Source organism: Centrocercus urophasianus, unplaced genomic scaffold (assembly GCF_019232065.1).
Source record: "Centrocercus urophasianus isolate 14NV4802_14NV808 unplaced genomic scaffold, USGS_Curo_1.0 seq_1, whole genome shotgun sequence".
In the NCBI taxonomy this organism is placed as follows: Eukaryota; Metazoa; Chordata; class Aves; order Galliformes; family Phasianidae; genus Centrocercus; species Centrocercus urophasianus.
In genome coordinates this window covers 396,741-420,907 of record NW_024884141.1, presented here as the reverse complement: position 1 = coordinate 420,907, position 24,167 = coordinate 396,741, and the positions used below count along the sequence as shown (strand labels likewise).

Genomic DNA, 24,167 nt, shown 5'->3' with positions numbered 1-24,167 from the left:
ATGCACGCATCCCATATGTCTGATAAGGGAACATTCTATAACAGTGTAGACACTCCTACTGCAAGGAGCTCAAGATCTCTGCTGCAATCCCACCTGGAGTGACCAATTCTTCTTCAAAGAGCTGTCACAAGGGAAGAAAGGGTTTGGCAACTGCCTGGCTTTGGCCTAAGGCAGCCATTGAGCTTAAAATTTGATATTTTCAAATTACAATGTACAGAGAAAAATCAGCTCTTTTAAAGGCCAGTTCAGAATATCTGGGCTTGGATCCCTCCATGAATCACCCTCAAAAATTGTTTTTCCTACTCATTACAACACACAAAGGAGATCAATTCTCCCTAGGCTAGAAAAAGCCTTTGTGCACGACTGCTTTCTCCCCAGGGTGCTGCACTACAAACAGTCCTTGCCAGGCTGGAGCTTTTGGGGTGGAGGAAGAAACACACAAAACCATTCATAAGCAGAGCCAATGCAAGGAGCAGAAAGCAAAACTGCCTTTTAACAATCTGCCAAACCAGACCAACCTACTGGTCAGGCACTATCCAAATCAAAAGCATGGCCCCAAAACAAAGTTCTGGTCCAAGTGGTGTATGGTTGGGATGTCCCAGAATTAATTCTACATACAAGCTCAGCTACTTTTGCTTCGAAAACCTCAATGACATCACACTTTTCACTGAACTCAGAACAGTGTGACCTATCCTGTCTTCTGGACTTGCACATTCAACCCAATGCAACCCAATTTAATACATGAATGAAGTGTAGCTTCAGCGTAATGTACAGAGAAGTTTTCCAAGGATATTGCCAACAAGAAATGAAGCCTTACATGGAAACAGGTATAGAGCAAGGTGTATTATGCATCAGGAGATGAACTTCTCACCAACTGAAAATTGTTTCTTAAAGCACCGCTCTTAAATTGTAAGCTAATATGAAAGACTGAATGTCACAGTTACAAAAATTAAAAGCAAGAAAGGAAATTCCGTAATTAATTTTCTTTATCATTTACTTTGATATAGTGATGTAAAAATCAATTCTACCTTAGCTATGCCTCAGGGTCCATATCTGAGATCTGCATGCCACATACAATGCTAATCACTACCTGGAATTAGACATTTCCTTTATCTTCTGGTTTGATTCAGGATCTTTGCCATGCTCTTGCTATTTACAGCTTGATTTTAGAACCACTGAAAGTCCATACAGGCAAGGAGAAAAAATTGAAAAAATTGAGTTTCAGTTTGTTCACTGAAAATGTAACAGGTGGGCACTCCACTTTTGGATAAATTGGTGTATAGGGGACTGGAAATCTTAATGGAATTTTGTACACCAGTACTGAGTTACGTGCTTGCATGATGCAGGTACATTGCCAGTGTGTTTGTGAGGACACTCATACAGCTGCTCAGCAAAAAAAGCACACAAATGCTGTGAAATCAGAATCATTATTATAAAAGTACTTTATATTGGTATGACCAACCCCACAGCTGCAGCACCACAAAGGAACAAGCTCTACGGTGTGTTTAGAAATGCCTGGCACAGAATTACGGAGCACCCTCAGTTGAAAGGGACCCACAAAGGCCATCGAGTCGAACCCCAAGCTCAGCACAGGACCACCCTAAATCCAAACCCAATGTCTGACAGTGGTGTCCAGATGCTCCCTGAGCTCTGGCAGCTCGGGGCCGTGCCCACTGCCCTGGGCAGTTGTTCCATGACCATCACCCTGTGGGGCAGAACCTTTCCCTGCCCCTCCTCTGAAGCAGCTCCCCTGCAATGAACAGGGACACCCACAGCTCCATCAGGTGCTCAGAGCCCCATCCAACCTGACCTTGAGTGACTCTGGGAATGGGGCATCCACCACCCCTCTGTGCAACATGTTCCAGTTCCTCACCACCACCCTTACTGTAGTAACCCTCTTCCTTATGTTGAGTCTGAATCTTCTCTCTTTTAGTTTCAAACCTTTTCCTCTTGTCCTACCACCACACACCCTTATACAGTCTGTCCCATTCTTTTTTACAGTCTTTTACCTCTTCAGATACAGAAAAGCTGTTCTCAGGTCTCCCAGACTGAACAGCCCCAGTTTTTTTTTGAAGCTAATTTAGGGAATAACTATGAATTTCACTAATTAAATCAGAAAATATTTGATTAACATGATTAATTGAAGCTACACGAGAAAGAGAAAACTGATTCAGAACCAGCTGTTGAGAAGCTCCACTCTCAAAACACAAACCAGCGTATGCTGAACAGTGATGACCTAAAAAAGAGAAGACAGAATCCACCCAGAATTCAAAGAAATGTTGTCATGCTCCTATTTTCAATCTCCTACATGTCCTCCTGGCCGCCACAAAACCGTAACAACAGCATACTAGCCAACACCAATCATTATTTTAGAAAAACTGCAGTGCTTTGAATACCCGCAAACCTCCTGGGAGCTGCTGCTCCTTCTAATTCCTGCTATGAAACAAGACAGTTTAAAAAAATTGAGAGAAAGTAAGAGCAAATACGATGCCAAACTTACTAGGAACTGGAAAATTCAGCCTTGTACGTGCAAGAGATTGCAGTGAGATGGAAAAAACAATCTGCATCACAAGGCAGTGTCAAGTGACCACTGACACCCAGAGAGCACCAGATTTGCTCAGAACCTCAGATAGTTTCTCAATAAGTTTAGTATCACATTTGCATTTCTTTGCCCTTATTAGCATCAAACATGGGTTGAACCATAGAATGGCTTGGGTTGGAAGGGACCTCAGGGATCATGAATCTCCAACCCCCTGCCACACTCAGGGCCACCAATCTCCACATTTAATACTAGACCAGGCTGCCCAGGGCCCCATCCAACGTGGCCTTGAACACCTCCAGGGACGGGGCATCCACAGCCTCTCTGGGCAGCTGTTCCAGTACCTCACCACTCTCTGAGTAAACAACTTCCCACTGACATCCAACCTAAATCTTCCCTCCCTCAACATAAAACCATTTCCCTTTGTCCTGCTATTAACTAGGCTTTCAAAGAGTTGAATTTTGGCCAGCCTTGCCTGGAGTCAGTAGTTGGCCTCCTCCTGGGTCTCCACCACCTGGCAATATTCAGTGACTTTGTGACTCTATGAACTACAAGATTTTGGGGGTAAACAGTGTTGACTTAAAATAATTAAACATCATTATTTCCTCAGTGAGAGCTGTTGAAGTTGAGTTGAGATCTGACTCTTGATGAGTTGATAAAATAAAGAGGTTTTTTACTTCAATTTTTCATTTTCAATTGTTTCCACTACCTTTCCAAAACGGGATTTTAATTACTTCTGATTTGCAAAGTTACCTTAGCATAGGTGACTTTAAAAAAACAAAAAACATGCCCGCATATTTCAAGAGACTCTTTCCATTTTTTGGGGAATCAGAATTGGGAAAATGTAGGGCAGTAAAGCCAGAAAAGGCATGAAAAATGGGGGAGGAAAAAGGCAGCAGCCAAAATAGAAGTGAGAAATGTAATCAGAGCACTGAGGAGTGCAAGGAAATATTCACAGTGAACTTCAATAACTTTAAATGAAAAGGGTCTCCAAAACTACTTCTACTTCAGAATCCAAACCTTTCTTTAGATGAGCACTGACAGAACAGCCAAGAGGTCTGAGCAAACACCATGCCCTTACCTCTGTCATTTTGAGATCTCAATTTGATCCTGTACTCTGGAGACCTCAAAATTTTGAAATGAGTTCTCATAGATCAAAGGGAGGGCATTCAATATTTTCTTTTAAGTTCCAGATATCCCTGGGTCTGATCCAAGCCTCAGCCATCAGCCACTCATTTACCTTTCTTCATTTCCACACACAACAGCAAGCACAAAGGAATGAATCCTATTAGAACACCATGCTCTGTGCACAGGCCTGGGCTTCAGAACTCCTACAGGAGACTGCATTTTCAAATTCAAATTGCAGGTTATAATGCTGCAAAAGCCTTGAGAAATAGTGCAGAAATGGCAATAATTATATTAATACATATACCTACACAAACGAGATGCACAAAAAAATCTACCAGATTGCACAGAGGGACAGTGGATGGGGAATAGATGGCTCTGTACAAACTAGAAATCCCTCAGCAGCTCCGGCCCTTCATAGCTGCAACAGGGCTTTAATAAATCCTCACCATATGGGTTATGCAACCTCAAGGAAACATAAGATATGATGTATCTGAGAAATATACTATCACCAATGTGCTGAGCACTCCCAACAAACAAGTAAAGGGGTTAAAAATAACAGTCCTTGGGAGTGTGCATGGCAAGTAAACCCATCTACTGTCCTACTAAGGGAACCAGGGGGACAGAAAAAGGGGGGTTAATTACTCAAGTCATTACCAGGCAGGCTTATTGCAGTGGTTTCAGCTTCTAGGAAGCAGCTGGGGCAGCTGCCACAGGGCTATGAAGATTAAATGTGAGTCAGCAGAGAGACTCTCTCTCAAGGAATGAGATGTAAAGTTAAGTTTTTGCTCTGAGTCACCCTACTGAGAAACCAATCACTCTCCATTAAATGTATAAAGAAGCATAACCTTCTGAAATTAACCTTAGCCTTGGTGAATTCTCTGTCTTCCTGCAAAACATAAATCTAGGAGCAGGTTAGTTGTGAAGAGGTACCATTTCAGACCTTGATGCTTTTAGCAGCCAAGATATGGCTCAGATTTTTAGCAAGAATTGCTGTGCAAGTACAACAGCACAGAACAGAGCAACACTGCACACACAGCTATGCTAAAACATCCAAACACCAAGCGAGATTGGACTCGAAGGAGGTCAGGAGCTCTGCACCAAGCTGTGTTAACATGCAGTTGTGCTTCCTGCAGCTCTCCGTGTACCAAACAATCAGAGCAAAAGGCAGCAATCAGATGGCAGAAACTGCACAGCAGCCTCTTCTCCCAGAATATTGATTTGTGAAAATGATGCAAGGAACAGGGCTAAACGCTCTGCAAGTGAGATTGCTGAGAAGGGCAGGAGTTACACTGCGATCTGTCAGCCGGATGCTCTGAGAAATGGAAATTGCAGATACACAGAGCCTGGAGGAGCCCTATTAGGGCTTTTCTATCTACCTCCCTGCTGGGCAGGACCTAACTTCACTGCTAACCTCCTGCAATGTCCACAGCAGCTAATTTCAGCACTTAACGATGCAATTGATACATATATATTTATTTATTTTTATTTTTTGCTATATAATTCCCATCTTCTTTATTATAATTTAGGACAACTTACTTCTTGTCCTCCAGATGCCAATGTAGAAAACAAACCATCGCTCCCTTTGTAGCCTGTTCTACGCAGTGCGACTTGTCACATCCTTCCCCTGCTTATTCTCCTTTCCAGGCTAACCAGTTCCAGTCCTTGCAAATTTGGTACATGGTTTACATTTCCAAAGCCTTTTATTCTCTCTTCTGGAACTAAATTTCTCTTAAAGCACAGTTTCTAAACCCTGACTGAAGACCCGAGTAGTGCCACAGAACACAGAGTGGTGGACGAAGCTGAACAGGACTGCCAGCTTTATGAAACACAGCACGAACATAAATGCAATAAAAGAATGCTTCAGATCCTTTTGTTGGTTTTTTTTTTTTTAGCATGTTCGTTAAGAATCAGACTTTATGGGTCTTGAAAAACAAATTCAGTTTTCAGTGCCGATTAGCTGTAATGAAAGCTTGCATTCTGAGTATCTTCACACTTGGTTTTACAACACATAACCATACATCTGTTCTGTTTAACCATTACTTTCCCTTTTTTTTTTTTTAAGTTTTAAATATAGTCCTTTAAACTTGATTAAATGTACATAAGGAACAGGATAACTATATAAAGATCAGGTAGGGACTGGCTCACCTTAAAACCAGATTTTTCTCCACCACTTCTGCTGAAGGAAAAGCACCTTGCAACCAGAGCTGCATTCCTAGTGCCCCAAGCTCCATCTGAGCTGATGGGAATAGCTTACCCTGCAACCCCACAGACACCCTTCCCTTACTCACCTCTTCCTGTAAAACTACAATCAACTCTCCAAAATTTAATAATTAGTGCATAATCTGTTTGTTTTCTGTATCACCATTTTATCTTTATAACAAGGAAGAGTCCACTTATTCCTCACTGTTGGCTCGTTCTGGGACCTGGTGTCTACGAGGTCACTTCTTTTTAGGGACTGCAGAAGGGTTCAGCAGCTGATAGGGCAGCTGAAGGATTTAGCTGCTGATTCCATTTGGGCCAGTCCCATTTCCAAGTGAGCTCTTTTTTTCCTAGCTACATTAAAGGTAATGTGGGGCCTGTTTGTGGGTGATGATTTCTCACATTTCTTGTCCTGGCTACACAGATTGTTAATGTCTCAGCTTCTAAAATGAACAGGTTCTGGAGCCCTGAATCTGTTCTAGAATTAGAAAAACCCAACAAGTGTAATTAGCTTCACCTGAGCTTCTTATGTCTGCCTTTCAAGTGTCACAGTGTTCAAATCTAAGTGTAAAAATCAGTGATGTAAATATGAAGACAGAATGAAAACGAGGCCACACACCCCAAAATGATGTAACACCCAATGAAATCCTCTTATTTGTACAGTAAAATAAAGGCACCTTCACAAAGGTTAACAGCCACAGAAAAAAAAGTTCAAGAGCCCTGCTTGCAGAGTTTACAATGCAGTTGTATGTCATACACAAGACTAGTGGAACTTGATGTATAGTTGTAAGAGTGAAAACCAGGAGTTACACCATGCAGCTGCTGTGTATGTTTTTGCTTTAAAAGAACATTCAAAATCAAAATTAACATAAATGTGAGAACTGGAATGAGGCAGAAAGCGAACAGAAAGGAGTCTGTTCCTGAATAAAGGACTTCCAAACTCATACAACAGAATTATTGTTTCACATGAAAGAAAACAATGTGGAATTAAGAAAATTCAGATCTAATCCAGTAACACTGACATAAAGTGGAACAGAATGGAATGACATTGTGCTTTTATTTATTACTAAAACACACAGTATGAGCTCACATTTACCCAGAACCTTTGTATGAGAGTAGAGACTCTGAGCTGATGAACAAAACACATCCCTTCTGGGCAACAACAGCAAACTATGTTCAGAACGCTTGGCAATTTACATCTGTAAATCTCTTTGGGTTACTTGTGGTGGGATTTTTACTTTTTTTTTTTCAAGCACAGCTTAGCATGCATCCATCTGCAAGTGCAGAAGTGTAGTGCACAACGCCAAGAACTCAGCTGAAAGGAGACTGGAATTGCTCCAGGATGCTGCAGTGATGTTGGTTAGTACTGTTGTCACCCCTCAGGTCATAGAATCATAGAATGGCTTGGGTTGGAAAGGACCTCAAAGATCATGAATCTCCAACCCCCCTGCCACACTCAGGGCCACCAACCTCCACATTTAATATTAGACCAGGCTGCCCAGGGCCCCATCCAACCTTGAACACCTCCAGGGACGGGGCATCCACAGCCTCTCTGAGCAGCTGTTCCAGCACCTCACCACTCTCTAAGTAAAAGACTTCCCCCTGACATCCAACCTAAATCTTCCCTCCCTCAACGTAAAACTGTTTCCCCTTGTCCTGCTGTTATCAACCCTTTCAAAGAGTTGACTCCCCTCCTGTTTGTAGGCTCCCTTTAGGTACTGAAAGGCTGCAATGACCCGCAGACTTCTCCAGGCTGAACAAGCCCAGCTCCCTCAGCCTGTCTTCATAGGGGAGGTGCTGATCACCTTTGTGGCTCTCCTCTGGACCCTCTCCAATAGCTTCCAAGGCAGCCCTGGTTATTTCTGGGATGAATTCCCTTATTTGGCAACCAGGTATGAATTCAGCTTTTTCTCCCCATGGTCACCCTCTCCCATCTAACTTTGCCATCTGGAACAAATTCAGAAGGAAAGAAGGGAGGCTGGGAAGGAAAAAAAAAATGTGCTTATCATGCAAGACAACATTGCTTCCACTGAATGCAATATGCATTTAACAGGAACTGAGGAGAGGATGCACAGCTGCCTCTTGTTTCTATCAACAGTATGGTCGCTTCCAATTCTAGTGACTAACAGTACAACAATTTATATCACTTTTCACCGTAAAAATAATGAATGCTGTTAATTTATAGCACTCACAGAACACACGTCAGAGGTCTTGAGGACCTCAGAAAATGAGATTTTTTTTCCTCCCACTAAAATTTAAAGGAGAGGCTGAGCATCATCTCACTGAGCCACGTCGGTCAGTGTGGCTACCCTGTGCACCCTCTACAAACCTTAGAGAGCAATTTTCTGCTACATGTCCCACTCTCGGAAAACTGTTCTTTCCCCAGCCTGTAAAGCTAGCCTTCATCTTTGCACTGCTTCCCATCAATTCACTGTAATAACTAAGATGAAAAAGGTGGCTTCTTAGCCATGTACTTATTTGAGAACATTTATTCAGCAGCTGAAATGACAAACAGCCTGTAATACTTACTAGAAGGAAAAGGGAAACAAAAATCCTCTACTTCAATATCACTGGGTTTCCTGCTTAGTAGGCTGTAAGGAGACTGCAACTGTGTCCATTAACACTTCTGAGCACCCAAAGTTACAATTTTAAATTAAAATGTTGTTATTTAAAAAGAAACATAGTGCACAAAGAACTTCAGTACATTAACAGAAGCTAAATTTCCTGGCCCATAATATATTTCGCTTTAAGAATTCCTGCTCAGTTGTTTTCAGACCTCTTCCTTTCAACAGACCAGACACGTAAAATTAGCATTATCACTGTATATTCAGCATTTCCTAAAGCACATCTATCAGATTCTCCTAAATGGCAGCTGTAGTCCACTGAGGATCAGATCAATGCTTTTTAATTCTTCCTGTTGGTTGCCTTAATACGTCCTTGAAAGCATTTCCTTATACAAGAGGTATGATGAAATATAAATTATCACAGGCCAAAAAGAACCAGAATGCCTTTCTATGTGCAGCCAAGCATCTAGAGGTTTAGTTCAGAGAAGAGGAGGCTCGGGGGAGACCTTAAATGTCTGACAGGAGGTGGTGGTGAGGTGGGGGCTGGCCTCTTCTCCCATGTAACAGCGATAGGAGGAGAGGTAATGGCCTTAATTTGAGCCACGGGAGGTTCAGCTTGGATGTTAGGAAAAAAATTCTCCTCTGATAGCACTGCAGGACATGTTTTGTGGCCATGGTGAGGATGGGTTGATGGTTGGACTCTGTGATTTTAAAAGTGTTTTCCAACCTTAATGAATCTATGCTGGGGTCTCTGCCACATCCACGTCAATTGCAAGCAGGGTTCAAGACTGGAATCTGGTCTCACCTTCATAGAGGAGCATGGATCTACTTTGCTCTTTCTGTCACTGTGGAAGATGTGAAGGAGTTGCAGTAACATTTTACCATATTCCGTATTTTGTGCATGAAACCAACACTCATGCACTTGCAAGTCTAAATACATTGCCTTAGGGTTAACAAAAATCAAAAGGGCTAAGTAACTCTGGGAGGGAGGAGGAGGAGAAATGTAAAAACTGTTTGAGAAGCTATCCTGGCTTAACAAGATTCTTCCGGGTGTCAGTACTACTTCATTTTGAAGCAAAGCTTTCCTCACAAAATTCCTTAAGTATTTAATGAACAGTTGTATTTAAACATACACTAGTTTATCTGTGAAAGCCCTGTTTCCCTCCAGAGTAAGCTGAGAAGAGAAAATCATGTCACTCCAGATCGTCAGACAAGGGCAATCACAAATTGACATAAACACGATCAGAATCAGCAGCAAGCCCTTTTCTCCATGTACATAAGAAATCAGTGCTTCCTCTAAATTATAAATTTTGTTACTATTAAACTATTTCTCCTGCCTAAACAGGCCAGGACTACCAATTCTAGGAGAATATTTTGATCAAATTCAAAATAGCAGCGCCTAGAGAAGTTCTGAAATGCAGAGGGATGGTCCCTCTATTCTACTGCTGCTATTGCAGTGCATGATTTTGCACAGCCTAGAAGCACTCAGTGTCCCACTGAGATGTCTACAGATGGCATGGGAGAGGGAGACAGAAGACGTGAACTCCCAAATACTTACGACCAGAAAGGGAAAATAAATCATCGGCAGAAGGTGGAAACAAGTTGGACATAAAGTCCAAATGTGAACAGAAAACAGGGAAAACACACTCAATCTCCTTTGGCCATAGGAATAGTATGGATTACTTGTAACAAAAGCAGATAGTTGGGTTTTTTTGTTTGGTTTTTGGTTGTTTTTTCCCCCCCCCCCCCCCCCCAAATGATAGTGTGTTTCAAGTTGTCAGAAAGATTTAATTACATTTAGGAAGTCTATTGCATGGACTTAGGCTTAATTTTTGCCAAAAATGCCATAAATTATGTCACACAAGCTAACAGTAAAGTTGCTGATTCACTAACATTTGTAATCCTGCATGCTTAAATACATTTGTAATACTCAGACACATTCACACTGACAACTTCAGTATGCCAGTAGTGATAGGACAGGGGGAATGGTTTTAAACTAAGACTGGGGAGGTTTTGTTAGATTTTAGGAGGAAGTTTTTCACCCAGAGGGTGGTGACACACTGGAACAGGCTGCCCAAGGAGGCTGTGGATGCCCCATCCCTGGAGGCATTCAAGGCCAGGCTGGATGTGGCTCTGGGCAGCCTGGTCTGGTGGCTGGTGACCCTGCACATAGCAGGGGGTTGGAACTGGATGAGCATTGTGGTCCTTTTCAACCCAGGGCATTCTATAATTCTATGAGTCTATATAATAATACAAAGTCTTTCAGAGGCCGTTTCTGTCTCTTGAGATTGTATTTAGAAGCTGTCAAAGTATGCATTCTCACTGGGCAGGGGATTGGAACCAGACGGTCTTTGAGGTCCCTTCTAACACAAGCCATCCTGTGATTCTGTGACAGAAGGGGAAATTAAAGCCTTGATGTCCATTCAGACTGAAACAGACTTGTCTAGAAACAAACAAGAAATGCACTGATTTTTAAGGCCAAATTAGATTACCAATCTAATCCCCTGCATAATGGAGCCCCTATGATTTCACCCCCCAGAATCCTGCAGCAACTATTCTGAAACTGAAATGCAGCAAAACATCAGGCACAGAGATATCCTCAGTGTCAATCTTCTGTTTCAAAGTCAACATAATAACCAAGAAGGCAGTCATACTTCTCCATCTGTGAACATGTATAGCAGGCAAGCCCTCACAGTACGTTAGGGTGATGTGTCTGCAGCACAGCAGTATGAATTAAGAATGATACTCCTCCACATACATTCCCATCATTACTACATACAATTCTAAGTAATTCCATGAATTGATGATGATCCATTCAGGTTTGAAAAATTAGTTCAGGTTTGAAAATTTGTTTCTGCACTGTCATCTATTAAAACAGAATCACAACATCTCATTCATTGTTATTAGTTTGAAAACACTGCCAGCAATCATGTGCTTTTATTACTATTTACACGGTAAATGTTAACTCATAACTGACACTGAGGGTGTATTATCTAGAGGGAAAATAATGAGAAATCACATTAATTACATCCCCTTTCCTGTTGTCAAATGTTCACTTTTTGTTCCTCCTCCCCCCCCCCAGTTTTGAGTTAAACCCAGGGACGTATCAACTCCAAGGACAGCTGGAGAGCTGGGCTGCATAGGAAAGGCTCACTTGTCATTTATCCTACTGGCACCTTCTGAAACTTTAAACAGGTACCACGTTTGCAGGGAACCAAACACAACCCAAGGTCTACAAGTGCTTTCAGAGTATGAATTTGTCCCAGTTCTTGTCTGAACACTGGAAAGCACATTTTCCAAAGCTGCTTTATACTTGCTCTGATTACAGACTTTGCAACATACTACAATCATAGATACATCACTTGTATAATGGATTAAGAAATGCAAACCAAAATTAATTAAAGAAAAAAAAAAAAAAACCCACATTCAAATCTTCTTCAAAACACAACATTGGAACTTTTATTTTAAAATAGCACTGAAATTTTGTTTAGTTATTTGCTTTCCCTGCTACTGATGGCTGATCTTTAACCCGCCAAACACACAAAGAATAGAGAACAGATTAAAGCCATGATCTGAAAAGTAGTCAGTGTTTGTAAGAGAGGCTCCTCACAACAAACACCAAGCTCTCCCCTTGGTGCCTGTTCAAGATCTCTGAGGGCTGATATTTACAAAATAAAAACTTAAGGCCAAATTCGACAGCACACATTTAAAACTTCGCCATTTAAACATTCCTGCTGTAAAGTGCACAGACTTTCCCATTTTCAGCGCTGAAGAGAAACAATTTCAATCCCCCAGCAAAGCTCTTTTAATTTCAAACTATAAGTAGCAGAAATCAACAACCTAACATAATGGAGATGCAAAATGAGATAGGAAGCTTCATAGCCCACCTTTCTTCTTGACTGGCATTCTTCTTCCTACTTCTGAATCTGGTTGCAAGCACTTATTTACAGGTATTAACGATGGAGCACTGTGAGATCAGGAACTGGCTATCTAGTGCAAAACACTTTCACAGTTCAGTTAGGAAATGCAACTTCAGTCTTCATTTCCAGCAATACTTGCTGTTTTTTCTTGTATTGGATTTCCGATGTTTCCCACAAATAAGAAAAAAAGGGGGAAAAAAAGCTTTTTGGATGTTTAAGAGATGCTTTCAATTTCTTTAAAATATATTTGATTCTATAAAAATACAAGAGAAAATGCTCCTTGACAATACAAAAACCCTATTGCAACTCCTCTTCCGGCAGCAAAGTTTGAAAATTAAAAGATTTTAAGTAATACAATTAAGGCACAGTCCATCTCTAGGCAGCTGTCTTAATGCTCCACCTGTACATGTTCAAGAACACGTTATTTGCAGGACAAAAACTCCCAAATAATCCAAATAAGGAGCAAGACAAAAAGCAATCCAAAGCGACTCTTTAAACTTCTTTCACTTCTTGAACGGATTTTGCTAGCTATGCATCGATCACACAGCAGACTGAAAAGGTCCCTTTTTCCTCACCAGACAACAGCCTTCCAATATCACCCTCTTACCCAATAGAAATCACCGGCCAGTCACTTTCATTTTTATTATCTGCAAGCCACCCAGCCTTACGGTCTTTAACGTCCCTCTGATCCTCCCATGTATTAAAAGAGAGGATTGAAAAGGAGGAAAGCAATCCCTCGACCTGGAATTATTAAAGTGACAGTGCTGCTCACTGGGCACTCTGGCAAAGCCGATCGCTTTGTACCGGAGTCATTTACTTCGTGCCATTTCTTCCTTCTCACAGCAGCCGCCTCGTCAAAGAGGGATAATGGGAATGAGGAGAAGAGCTTCACAAAAGGTTCATTTTCAGAGATAATGAAGGATCACTGAAAGAAAGAGCCAGCCATTAAATCAGTCCAGAGTTTCCCACTCAGAAGCGCAGCTGGTTGGCATCGACGTGAGCCTCTCTCTCTCTTTCTCTCCCCCCTTTTTCTGGAAAAACAAAAAGAGAGACACAGAACAGGAATAGATTTTTCTCATCTATCTCCTTAGGAAAAAGCTATGGAAAAGGTGGGCAGGCTCTGAGAGCTCTCCTTTCCCACACAGGGAGCCGGGATGCACGCACAGGGCTTTGGCTTCGCATCGTCTCCTTTAGGAGATGGAAACTGAACGCGTGAAGGGGATGAGCATCACCAGTGATCCGCCTGTCCCGCCTTCCCAACCCCTCGCTTCTCCAGCTCTGAAAGGGGCTGCCTGGTGCTTTTCGGAGCGGTGAAAGCTGGGATGGATAGGGGAGAAGACAATTTCCCTCAGATCGTAGGGGGACAGGGCTGAGGGGATAGAGGAGGGATGCAGGCGGGGTCGGACGGGCAGCGCAGCACGAAGCGGAGGAGAAAGGCGAAGGGGAGCGGGCGGGGGCTGAGGAGAGGTCGGGAAGAGGGCGAGGGGCCTGAGGCCAAGGGGCCGGGTGAGGGTAGGGGGGTCAGCGGGTTACCCCGAGAACTGGACCTCCCCCATGGAAGGCTCCGCGCTCCGCTAGGGGGAGTCCCCGCGTCCGGGCCGCCGGCTGCCGGGTCCCGTTCAGCCCCGTCTCCATGGAGGAACCGCCGCCGCCATCCGCCACCCCTAGCAACGCGCGCCGGGCCGGCCGCTGACCCCCCCGCCCGCCACACGAAGCAGCCAATCGGATGCCGCCGTGCTGCGCCGCCAGGGGGACGCCCAATCAGAGACGGCGTCTTGAAGCCGCCGCTCACGTGATCGCGGGCAAGATGGTGGCGGCCATGGGGGGGTAGTGGAGTGGGAGGGCCTGCGGTGTGAGGACGGGGTCTGGCGGCGCGGTGAGTCGGGCGGGCGGCTGGGACAACGCGTGGTTGTGGGGTTTTGGTGGTACTTTGGGGACCCTGCGGCTGAGTGTCAAGCCCTGGGGGTTTCAGGACACCCAAGGTGTGGAGAGAGGAAGTCAGTGGGGGGGGGGTGGGGGGGGTGAGCTGCTGGGAGTCCATGGAGGGAAGCGGGCGGTGCGGCGCTGCTTGGGGGCCCTGACTGGCCGGTGCCGCAGTGTTTCCTCTCACGTGTGCCGTTTACCACACAAACCCTAGCCCTGACCCTCTCTGGGCAGCCTGTTCCAGTGCTCTGTCATCCTCGCAGTGACAGAGTTCTTCCTCACCTTCATATGGAACTTCCTGTGTTCCAGTTTGTACCCGTTGCTCTTTGCCCTTTTGCTGGGCACAGCTGAATAGAGCTTGGCCCCGTGCCTTGACTCCTGTGCTTTAGGTATTTATAAGCGTTGATAAGATACAGTCTTGTAGTTGAAATACGTTTCAAATTAGACAATAAACTTAAGCCATTTACAGCTGGACAGCTTCAGTTTGGGTAATTCTCCATCCATTGCAGAAAAATACCTTAAAAAAGCTTTTCAATTACTATACTATGCCTAATGAAAAACTTTATGCTTTCTGACTTGATATGTGGTGTCTCTGACTAGGAGCACCAATTAAAAAAAAAAAAACAAAAACATTAGTGATGGCATGTAAAAGCAGGGAGTAGATGTCATTATGATTACTTTAAATCTTTACACAATATGGTTATATGTATATATCCAACCCATCCCCACTATGCCCAGTAGCTACATCCCTCAGTGCCACATCTCCATGTCTCCTGAACACCTCCAGGGGTGGTGAGTCCACCCCCTCCTTGAGCAGTCTTCCGATTCCTCACCACTCTTTCTGAGAAGAAACTTCTCCTAATATCCAAGCTGAACCTCCCCTGGTGCAACTTAAGGCCATTACCTATCATCCCTTATTGCCTTCAGGTGGTTTCCATCTGTGTGAGTTCAGCAAGATGCTGTGGAGCTGGTGTCTGGGGAGTGATCAGAGTGAGCACTTAAGTTGGCTCAAAACCGTTGTCAAACCCCATCTGCAACACCCCTTGCTAAAGAAAGCAGCTCAGTATGGTTCATGCAGTTGAAAATATCATAGACTTCTGGAGCTGGATTGCACGTTTTATATCTGATAGCGGTCACAAAAAATAGGAAATGCATTTCTGATTGCATAGTGCAAAGGAATGCAAATGTTCGTTTGGTGCGTACTGGGGGTGTGTAACTTTGATTACATTCCTTTGTTCTTTATGATTCAGGACTTCAAAATGACAGGAAGAGAATTTCTTGAACTAGATTCTCCACAGCGGAGACTATATTTGGAAAGAGTGAAGCGGGTGGAAATCATACACAAGTTGTTGAATGAGCTTCCTAAATCGGATCAGTAAGTGCTGCTGAAATGAATGAACTGTATCAAACGTTTAAAGTCTTTTGGAGACTGTTCTCTCTCCTCTTTCTTTTGTATTGCAAACCTCCTCACAGTTACAAAAATACTGAATTGCAGAGAAGCTTCTAATTATCGAGAAAACTTGTTTTGTATTCCTCAAATATGGTTATGTCTCAGTGGTCCTGCTCAGCTGGTTTCTGGCATGAGCTCCCCAGTGCTTAAGGTTCTGAGATGGTTGATTAGCCCCAGCTGACTCTGAGCCTTCATGCAGCCATGCATTTTCTAGGAAGCTGAAATGCTGGAGAGCATAAGGCAGATACCCATGTGGTTCTGCCGGAGCTGTCATGCATTAGGCAGGGCTGGGCTAGGGCCAGAATGGAGTGAGCACCACACTGCTGCTTTCTGCATTTCATTCTGTGCTGCTCCCTGTTTCAGGAAGGTGAGGCTGAGGAAGCCAGGTGGTGCTTACAAATCGACCAGTGCCATATGCCAGGCTCATCAGCAGGGGCACTGTGCAGCACACAAATAGCTGAATAGCCTCTGGGCTTCATGGACACCAGTGTTTTATAATGTATTTCACTGCAAAGTCAGATTGGACCTGAGCAGGTATCTTGCATACCTCTTGTCTGAATAATTCAAAGTAACAAAAAACTTTTTTTAATTATTATTATTTTTAAACTAATAGGACTAAATTGCTGGCTAAGCAAACTACAGGTATTAGCAGAGAGTCTTCTCACCCAGGTGAGAGAAGCTAACTCCAAGGCTTTATCCCTCATGTTACAGAGTTGTAGCTCTCTGTAGGATTTGCTGTGCTTGTACACAACTTAAAACACGTCTCCTTCCCCTGAACTGGGAACTAAGTGGAAGGCAAGTAATTCTTGATAGTGCAGTACCTAGAGATTGCTGGCCTTGGAAGGAAATAGCTGTCATAACAATTGCAGGATATCTCAAGTTACAGGGGACACATTGAGTCCAAGCCCTGGTTCCACACAGGACCACTCAAAACCCAAACTCCATGCCTGAGCACATTGTCTAAATACTCCTTGAGCTCCAACAGCTCAGAGCTGTGTCTGCTGCCCTGGGCAGCCTGTTCCATGCCCAGTGCCCTCTGGTGTAGGGCCTTATCCTAACACCCAGCCTGACCCTCCCCTGGCACAGTTCTGTTGTGGGGGCCTCTATCCTCATTTGAAGCTGCCTTAGCAGGCCTTGAAGTTTGCATACCCTACTGGGTGGATCACTGACAGCTGGAAGTGTGCTGCAGTCAAACTGATGGTTCATATTCAACACAGATTGTGTTTTTAACAACAGAGAGCTGATATTGAACCGTACAGAAACAACTTTTCAGTCCTCCCTTTCTTTCCTTTTGTGCTGGGCAGCTATTCTGTACATCAGTAAGACTGATGAGATTCTGCTCCTCCTGTTATGCTGTTATGCTCTAATTGGATTTTCAAATACACTGATAAATTTTAATCTCAGTGCTCTGCACGTATGCATATGCACACGTGCATTTCACTACCTGTGGTTGTAAATGGAGCAATAAAATGGCTGGTTTTCAGAAGCTGTGCTCTGGAGACAGTCCTTAAATGATATCCAGGACTGTGAGAATGGTGATTTGGAAAGCAAATATGTCCATCTCTTAAAGCAAACAAACAAGTGCACTGTGACTCCTAAATAAGAGCAGGAGCAATATTTGACCAGGTAGGTTCCTGTGCTGTGTAACATCATAACTGAATTGGGAGTAGCATATGTCCATGTTTGAAAATCTGATATGTACCAGGAATGAAAGTACTGTCCTGTTCAAAATGGAAATAATCAGAGCCATTGATTGTCAGATGCTTTTGTTGTTAAAGCTTTGCAGAATCAGCACTTAAATCTGCTAATGTTTTATATGGTTTATGAGTGCTCAGTGTTACTCTAAGCATTAGTCATAGAATCATAGAATGGCCTGGGTTGAAAAGGACCACAATGCTCATCCAGTTCCAACCCCCTGCTATGTGCAGGGTCACCAGCCACCAGACCAGGCTGCCCAGAGCCACATCCAGCCTGGCCTTGAATGCCTCCAGGGATGGGGCATCCACAGCCTCCTTGGGCAGCCTGTTCCAGTGCCTCACCACCCTCTGAGTGAAGAACTTCCTCCTAATATCTAACCTAAATCTCCCCTGTCTCAGTTTAAGACCATTCCCCCTGTCCTATCACTATCCACCCTCATAAACAGCCGTTCCCCCTCCTGTTTAGATACATAGATAGATAGATAGATAGATAGATAGATAGATATGCACACTCCCTTCAAGTATTGGAAGGCCACAATGAGGTCTCCCTGGAGCCTTCTCCAAGCTAAATAAGCCCAGTTTCCCTCAACCTTTCTTTACAGGAGAAGTGCTCCAGCCCTCTGATCATCTTAGTGGCCCTCCTCTGGACCATTTTAATGTAGAAGAGTTTTAAGTAGGTGCATTTTTAAAATAACATACTAGCTGCTAAATCTTTAGAGATTGTTACATCTGGTAACTTTGCAGATAGGTATGACATTTGCCCTAGCATACATAATGTGATTGGTGAATTTGATTATCTTTGTGGCTTTCAGCATTATATGCAATTTATGGCACACTTAAAAATACACTTTTAACATAACATTATTGGCATAGCCTCAGAACTGAGGTGCCTTTCCCTGAATTGCTTTGCCTAGCAATAACTATTACTCTTGGAATGTTTAGGTTTGTGGAAACCCAAACAGAGCATTATTTTCACTGATCAACTGACAGTGACAGGCGTAATGATAAGGAATGCACAACTTCCCTCTGCAAGTGGGATGAATTGCAGACTGTAAAACTGGCACGTTTCCATTCCTCCCTTTCACTACCTGCTGTGATGAATGCAGCAGGAAGTGTTTGTCAAGCTATTAAATGAGGACTGTCTCTCACCACATTATACATTTCACCATCAGTCACTGCTCTGAGCTGTATGTTAAAAACATGATAGCAGAATCCAGTCCCTCTGCTATGATGGGGAAAATAGTAGCTCTGGTTCTGTAAAAGCAGCATGTTGGACTTCTTATTGTAGAGTACTCAGAAATGAATTGTAGCACTGGATAAACAAAGCAATTTCATGTTTCTCATTGTCTAAAGAGACTTCTTTTATTATTATTTTTTTTTTTTACAGGAACCTTTGTAATCATGGATCATACTTCCTTGCAGGAAATGCAAGCTTATGTGGCTTAACAGCAAATAATTACTTCAGGAAGATCTTAAATGTCAGAAAGGCTGCCATAGTATCTGCTTTGCCAATGGCTGTTATTCCATTTATTTCAACAGTGGTAGTTTATGATGCTTTTCTGCGTGGCCCTCTATTTTCAGGTAATTCGTTGTTATCAAAAAGCCTTTGCTTCCTGTGCACACTGAACACTGGATGAGCTGTTCCTCTCTGCAAATCTTGAAAGCCTTGATTGATAAAGCAGGGTTTCAAAAACATGATGCAGTATGTTGGGCAGCAGTGAGCTGTTCAAGTTGTGAGTGGGGGAGAGAGGTATGTGTATTTTCACTTGTACATAATTCTTTCCTGTTAGACCTCCCTGATTTTTAGTACTTTACTCTCATGTGAAATTGGCATTTGAACTCCAACAAAGCAGTTTGGTTTTCACTATCTGTACCATTTCATTAAAAGGTCAATTTTAGAGTGCAGGTTAGTGTACTGGGCTTATGTGGCAAGGTTTTGTTAACGGGGGCTGCAGGAGTGGCAGAGCCCAGCAATGCCCCTGTGTCAGAGCAGCTCCCACAGGGACCCTCTGCTGGGCAGAGCTGAGCCATGAGCAACACTGTGTGCACCTCTGGAAGAGTAAATTGAAGGGAGGGGAAATCTGTGCAACAGCAGCTGGGAGACAGGAGTGAGAAATAGGAGAGAAGCAGCCCTGCAGCCCCAAAAGTCAGTGTAGAGGTTTTTCAGGCATTGAAAAGGTGTTCCCTGCAGCCTGGGAGAGGCTGCTGGTAGAGCAGGCTGTTCCCTGCAGCCCATGGGCACCATGCAGAGCAGATCTCCTCGTGCAGCCATGGAAGAGCCCACGGTGCAGCAGTGGATAAGCTTGAAGGAGGCACAGCCTACGGAGAGCCCCCAGAGGAGCAGCCCCAGGCAGGAGCTGCTGCCTGTGGGACATGTTTAGTTTGCTTTTGGTTCTCAGTGCTCTTAGTTTGTTGCCTTACTGCTCTCTGCTACATTCATCTCCCTTATGCTGAGACTGTTCTGCCTGTGATGGTACATGATGAATGAACTCCCTGTCTTTATCACTCTGAGAGCATTCTTTCCATCATATTTTCTCCCTCTGTCCTGAGCAGGGAGAGTGCCAGAGCAGTGCTGTTGGTGCTTAGTGCCCACTGTTGTTTATCCATCACAGCTGGAACGAGAGTTGTTTTATTTTTGCAACAGGAGGGCTTTTAAAAAAGGGAAAAAAAAAAAAATTAAAATCAATGCAATACCTTTACAGCTTGGCCATTTCTGCATAGTGCCCGTTTCTGTGTTGCGTGCAGCTTACAATATGATAGAGCTATGTGCATATTGACAGTGAAATGCTTTGCTTGTCCTGCAGGTGAGCTGGACTGTCAAGTCTGTGCCATGGTCAGAGGAGGATTAATTGGTGCTGTTGTGGGTGGTCTCTACCCTGTTTTCATGGCTATCCCTGTGAACGGAAGCCTTGCAGCCAGGTATGTCTCATCAATCTGCAGTGAGTTACATTTGGTTATATTTCCAGCTCTCAGTTTAAACTGTGTGAATTTTTAGTCTGTGCACACAGTATCCTCCTGGAGGCTTTTACTGCGTGAAAGGTGATTTGTACCAGTCATCTAATTACAGGGAAAAGCTGCTAAGAGGTATGCTCACAACCCTCTGAACAGGAAAAAAAGATCTACAAAACTGAACCAGAGTACTGTAAAACATTTGAGTTTAGCTTGGAACCTTGCAAGCTATGCATGATACACGTGGGCATTTTAAATTGAGGCTTCCCATCCCTCAAAGCAGTTAACATTTCTTAGTGGTGTTTGGCTGGGTAGCTAAATGCTTCTGAAGTGCTCAGTACCCAAACTCCCTGGCAGGTGTGATTGTACAGCATTTAACTACAGGGAGAACTCAGCACTTCAGTACCACCAGGTGAACTTAGGAGAGGAGGGAGAGAATAATATCTACCCAAAGTATTTTTATTGACTGTAAATACTGATGCTTAAATTGGATGGAGGAAAGTAAAATAAGTTCTTACCACTGTTTATGTTTTTTTAGGTACTCTTCATCTCCCTTGCCAGGGAAAGAGAACTTACTGCGCTTCTGGCTCTCAGTTTCTCAGCCTGTCTTTAGAAAGATGAGATTGGGTGTGCTTATACAGGTTCTGACTGGAGCTTTTCTTGCCACTAAACATCACGGAGTGTATGTCAAAGTACTGGAGCAGATGAAGCCCGGCAGGGATCCTGAAGAGTTACAAGCCTGAAGTTGAACAACTTTCCAGTTTCCATGGATAAGAAATTGTAATAAACAAAGAAGTTGGTGCTTGCTGTCCTTCTTCTAATAGAAAACAAGTTAAGACTGTGTGCTGACATTCTTTTCAACCCTGAACTTGAGTGTAAGTTAAGTTCTTCATCATGCCTGGCACCTTGATAACATCTCCATAAAAATAAGTGGTTTTCTTTGGAAATGGGGAAAAATAAGTAATTTTTTTTATTGCGTGCTTACGGTTTGGCTGGTGGTGATTCTGCATTTTACAGATGTGCAAGTAAGTTTATTAAAAATAATAATATTACAATAATGCAGATAACACTGATATTTAAAAACAAATCATGCAATTTTTATTTTTTTTTCTTGAGATTGCTGAAAATCTGAGTACTTTCCTCCCTTCACTGAAGTAGAATTCCTGTCACAGATTTTGTTTGGGCTGTTACCTGGGTACAGCTATAAGCTGCAGGGAGCACCACGATCACAGAGCAGGCAGGAGTGATACTCATGTCAGAGCATTCCCAGCACATGCATTGACACTGGGACCAAAAAAAGCCTAACTGGAACAAGCTGTCCTCCAACCAGTTTGCCTTGAAATTGGTCTTCTCCTGAAGCAATGAACTACACTGAGAGGCCTCAAAGGGCTGTTGCTGTGGTACCTCAGCATCCTCTAGTTCGAAGTTAGTGGTTCAGAGTGCTTTCTTTGTGAGTCAGGCCTGTATTCACCCTGACAGCTCTATGTTCTAGAGGCTTGATGTCCAGCTGGAGACCAGCAGCAAGCAGTGCTCTTCAAAGAGTCTGCACTGGGAGCAGTGTTAACATCTTTTTGAGTAAAGACAATAGGATTTTCTACAGAAGCAATCATCTCAGTGTGCTGTGTGGTCGTCTTTGTAAAACCTACATCGTTATGAGCAGCAGCTACATGCATTTTATTTAAATTCTACTATCCCCAGAGATGCAAACAGTAATTTATATATTAAGAATTCAGCCCTAACTGGCTTTCTTAAAAAATTCCAAGTTGGACACTGACGAAGGTTGTATTTTAGTTTCATGTTTATTTTAGTTTCCTTGTTATAGCAGGACAATCATAGTAGGAATCATAGTGAGAAAGCCTCACTACCATGCTATTATTTCTCTGTAACCAGGAGCAGTGGCCTTATTTGTACAGGCAAAGCAGCAAAATGACACTGCAGCTGCAACAGCTGTTACACAAAGTTGGTTTAGTTTTGCTTAGCCTGAAGTATTCCTATGTTCTCACACTGACCTGCATCTAAGGGGACATTTTGGCCAGCCTTACCTTCATCATCCTCCACTTTAGTGATTCTCACAAATATTTTACTAGGCAGTGAACGATGGTATTTCCAAGAGTTGTATCATCAGACTTTAACTCACTGAACCACTTATCTGTGACAAAAAGAAAAGAACAATGATATTTTAAGCTATTACTTTGCAGTGGTGTCTTTAAGAAAATGAATGGTTCAGAGGTGGTTACTTGAGTGTTTACATAGATTTGGCTGACAGGGAAAGCAGACCCTCACACTATGGGTGATATTCAAAACCTCCTTCTATTCCATGCACTGTTTTTATTTTGCTGTCAATTCAAGTGGTAATTATTCTCCAACTAATCAAAATGCATGCTGTGTTTTTAAAGGGTTCAGTGAGGACAAACTGTTCTCTACTCTTATTTTAGGACGGAAGGTAGAGAGCATTCTGTACAACAATAGGAAAACAACACTCCTTGGGGTCTGATCTGTATGCCTTCTGCTACCTTCGTAGCTGCAAGGAGGCATTCAGACTACACATCACATGCCTGATAAATAGCCTGTACTGATAGACTTGTGATGGGTTTAAGTCTGAACTCTACCAAAAGGACACCAAGGGACTGGCTATAGAGAAAAATGAAGATAAAATTAGTACTTTTCTAGTGTTTATCTTGTACGTTTTTCATTTCAGATGGCAAATCTCAATGTTACATCTACTCCACATCCCCCTGCATCAAGTCCTGCTCCTGGCACCTTCCTGCCATTGAGCAGAGGCAGTGTTATTTCTCCAGCTCTCTATATCCTACAGCAGTTGGATGAAAAAACACAGGCTCCACCACTGCCAAGGTGCAGTTTTACACAGGGCGTTCTTTAAACACAACCCATTTGAGTATCCCCAACAGCTAATAAATCCTTGAAACATTTACAAATAGAATGCTACAAATAGAATCTTGTTGATTCTCACAGGGAAACTCTTTGCTAGCTTTTGAGAACAGAGGTTCTGTGGGCAGTTGTGAGGTAGATGTTCCTCCTGATGCTGTTAAGCTCTTCAGAAAACAGAAGAAAAGTTAATGTGCTGTCTGTAAAAGAGAACCGAGAATGAAATTGCTTCTTACTGCACTCTAAATAAGCTCCAGGTGACCTTGGGGTGAAGAAATACTGGAAAATTTAGTATAGTTTGGCAGTTCAGCACTGAAAGCCAGCACATTTCTTTAATGTGCTCTTTACAAATAATGCATTTAAGAGTAATAGAAATCAAAGTCCACAGCAGCACGTGGCTCACTCTGGAGCTTTACAAATGCTGCCCCTTCAGAACCCTGTAACACTTCATACACTCACCCTAGTGCTGAACACAGAAACAAGTGTGATGGCACATCACGGCTAAGAGCACGTTATTGACTATTTATCAAACTTCAGAACCTAGTAAGGATAGCAAAGAGGGAGACAGCAGCCCATGGAATGTAAAAACTCCACTCCTCTGTGGCTTATCAATTAGACATATTCACACTAATTAAGGGAAACAGCTGTGAAATACAAAATGTAGTTATTGCTGAAGAACAGCTCTATCTTCGGTTCAATGAATAATGCCTTTGTTTCTTCTTTATTTCTTCTTTACCCCAAACTAACTTGAAAGACAGGTGAGCAAGAACCTTCCTTCAGGATGCACTGATCCATTTAATCTTGTGTTCCATCAGCTCACCCACGCAGCAGAATTTCCCTGATTCCCATTTCGTGTAATGAAGCACTCAATTAAAGCAAGGTACCAGTGAGAAGAAAAAGATGAAGAAAACA

The 24,167-nt window shown here is 43.1% G+C and overlaps 1 protein-coding gene across 1 annotated transcript; it reads left to right on the top strand.

Moving 5' to 3' along the window:
• The first annotated feature begins 14,132 nt into the window (after nt 1-14,132).
• TMEM126A (transmembrane protein 126A) lies at nt 14,133-21,316 on the top strand. Its single transcript, XM_042808579.1, has 5 exons — nt 14,133-14,226; nt 15,524-15,648; nt 18,808-19,001; nt 20,225-20,339; nt 20,908-21,316. Exons 2-5 carry the CDS (start codon nt 15,533-15,535, stop codon nt 21,110-21,112), a joined length of 630 nt encoding a protein of 209 aa, XP_042664513.1. The 5' UTR covers nt 14,133-14,226; nt 15,524-15,532; the 3' UTR covers nt 21,113-21,316.
• Nucleotides 21,317-24,167: the final 2,851 nt, after the last annotated feature.

Bases quoted from the DNA above. Each gene is read 5' to 3' on its own strand.
- TMEM126A (XM_042808579.1), top strand. From the start codon at position 15,533: ATGACAGGAAGAGAATTTCTTGAACTAGATTCTCCACAGCGGAGACTA. The intron at 15,649-18,807 runs GTAAGTGCTGCT...TTTTTTTTACAG, and splicing joins GAGCTTCCTAAATCGGATCA to GAACCTTTGTAATCATGGAT. The intron at 19,002-20,224 runs GTAATTCGTTGT...CTTGTCCTGCAG, and splicing joins GCGTGGCCCTCTATTTTCAG to GTGAGCTGGACTGTCAAGTC.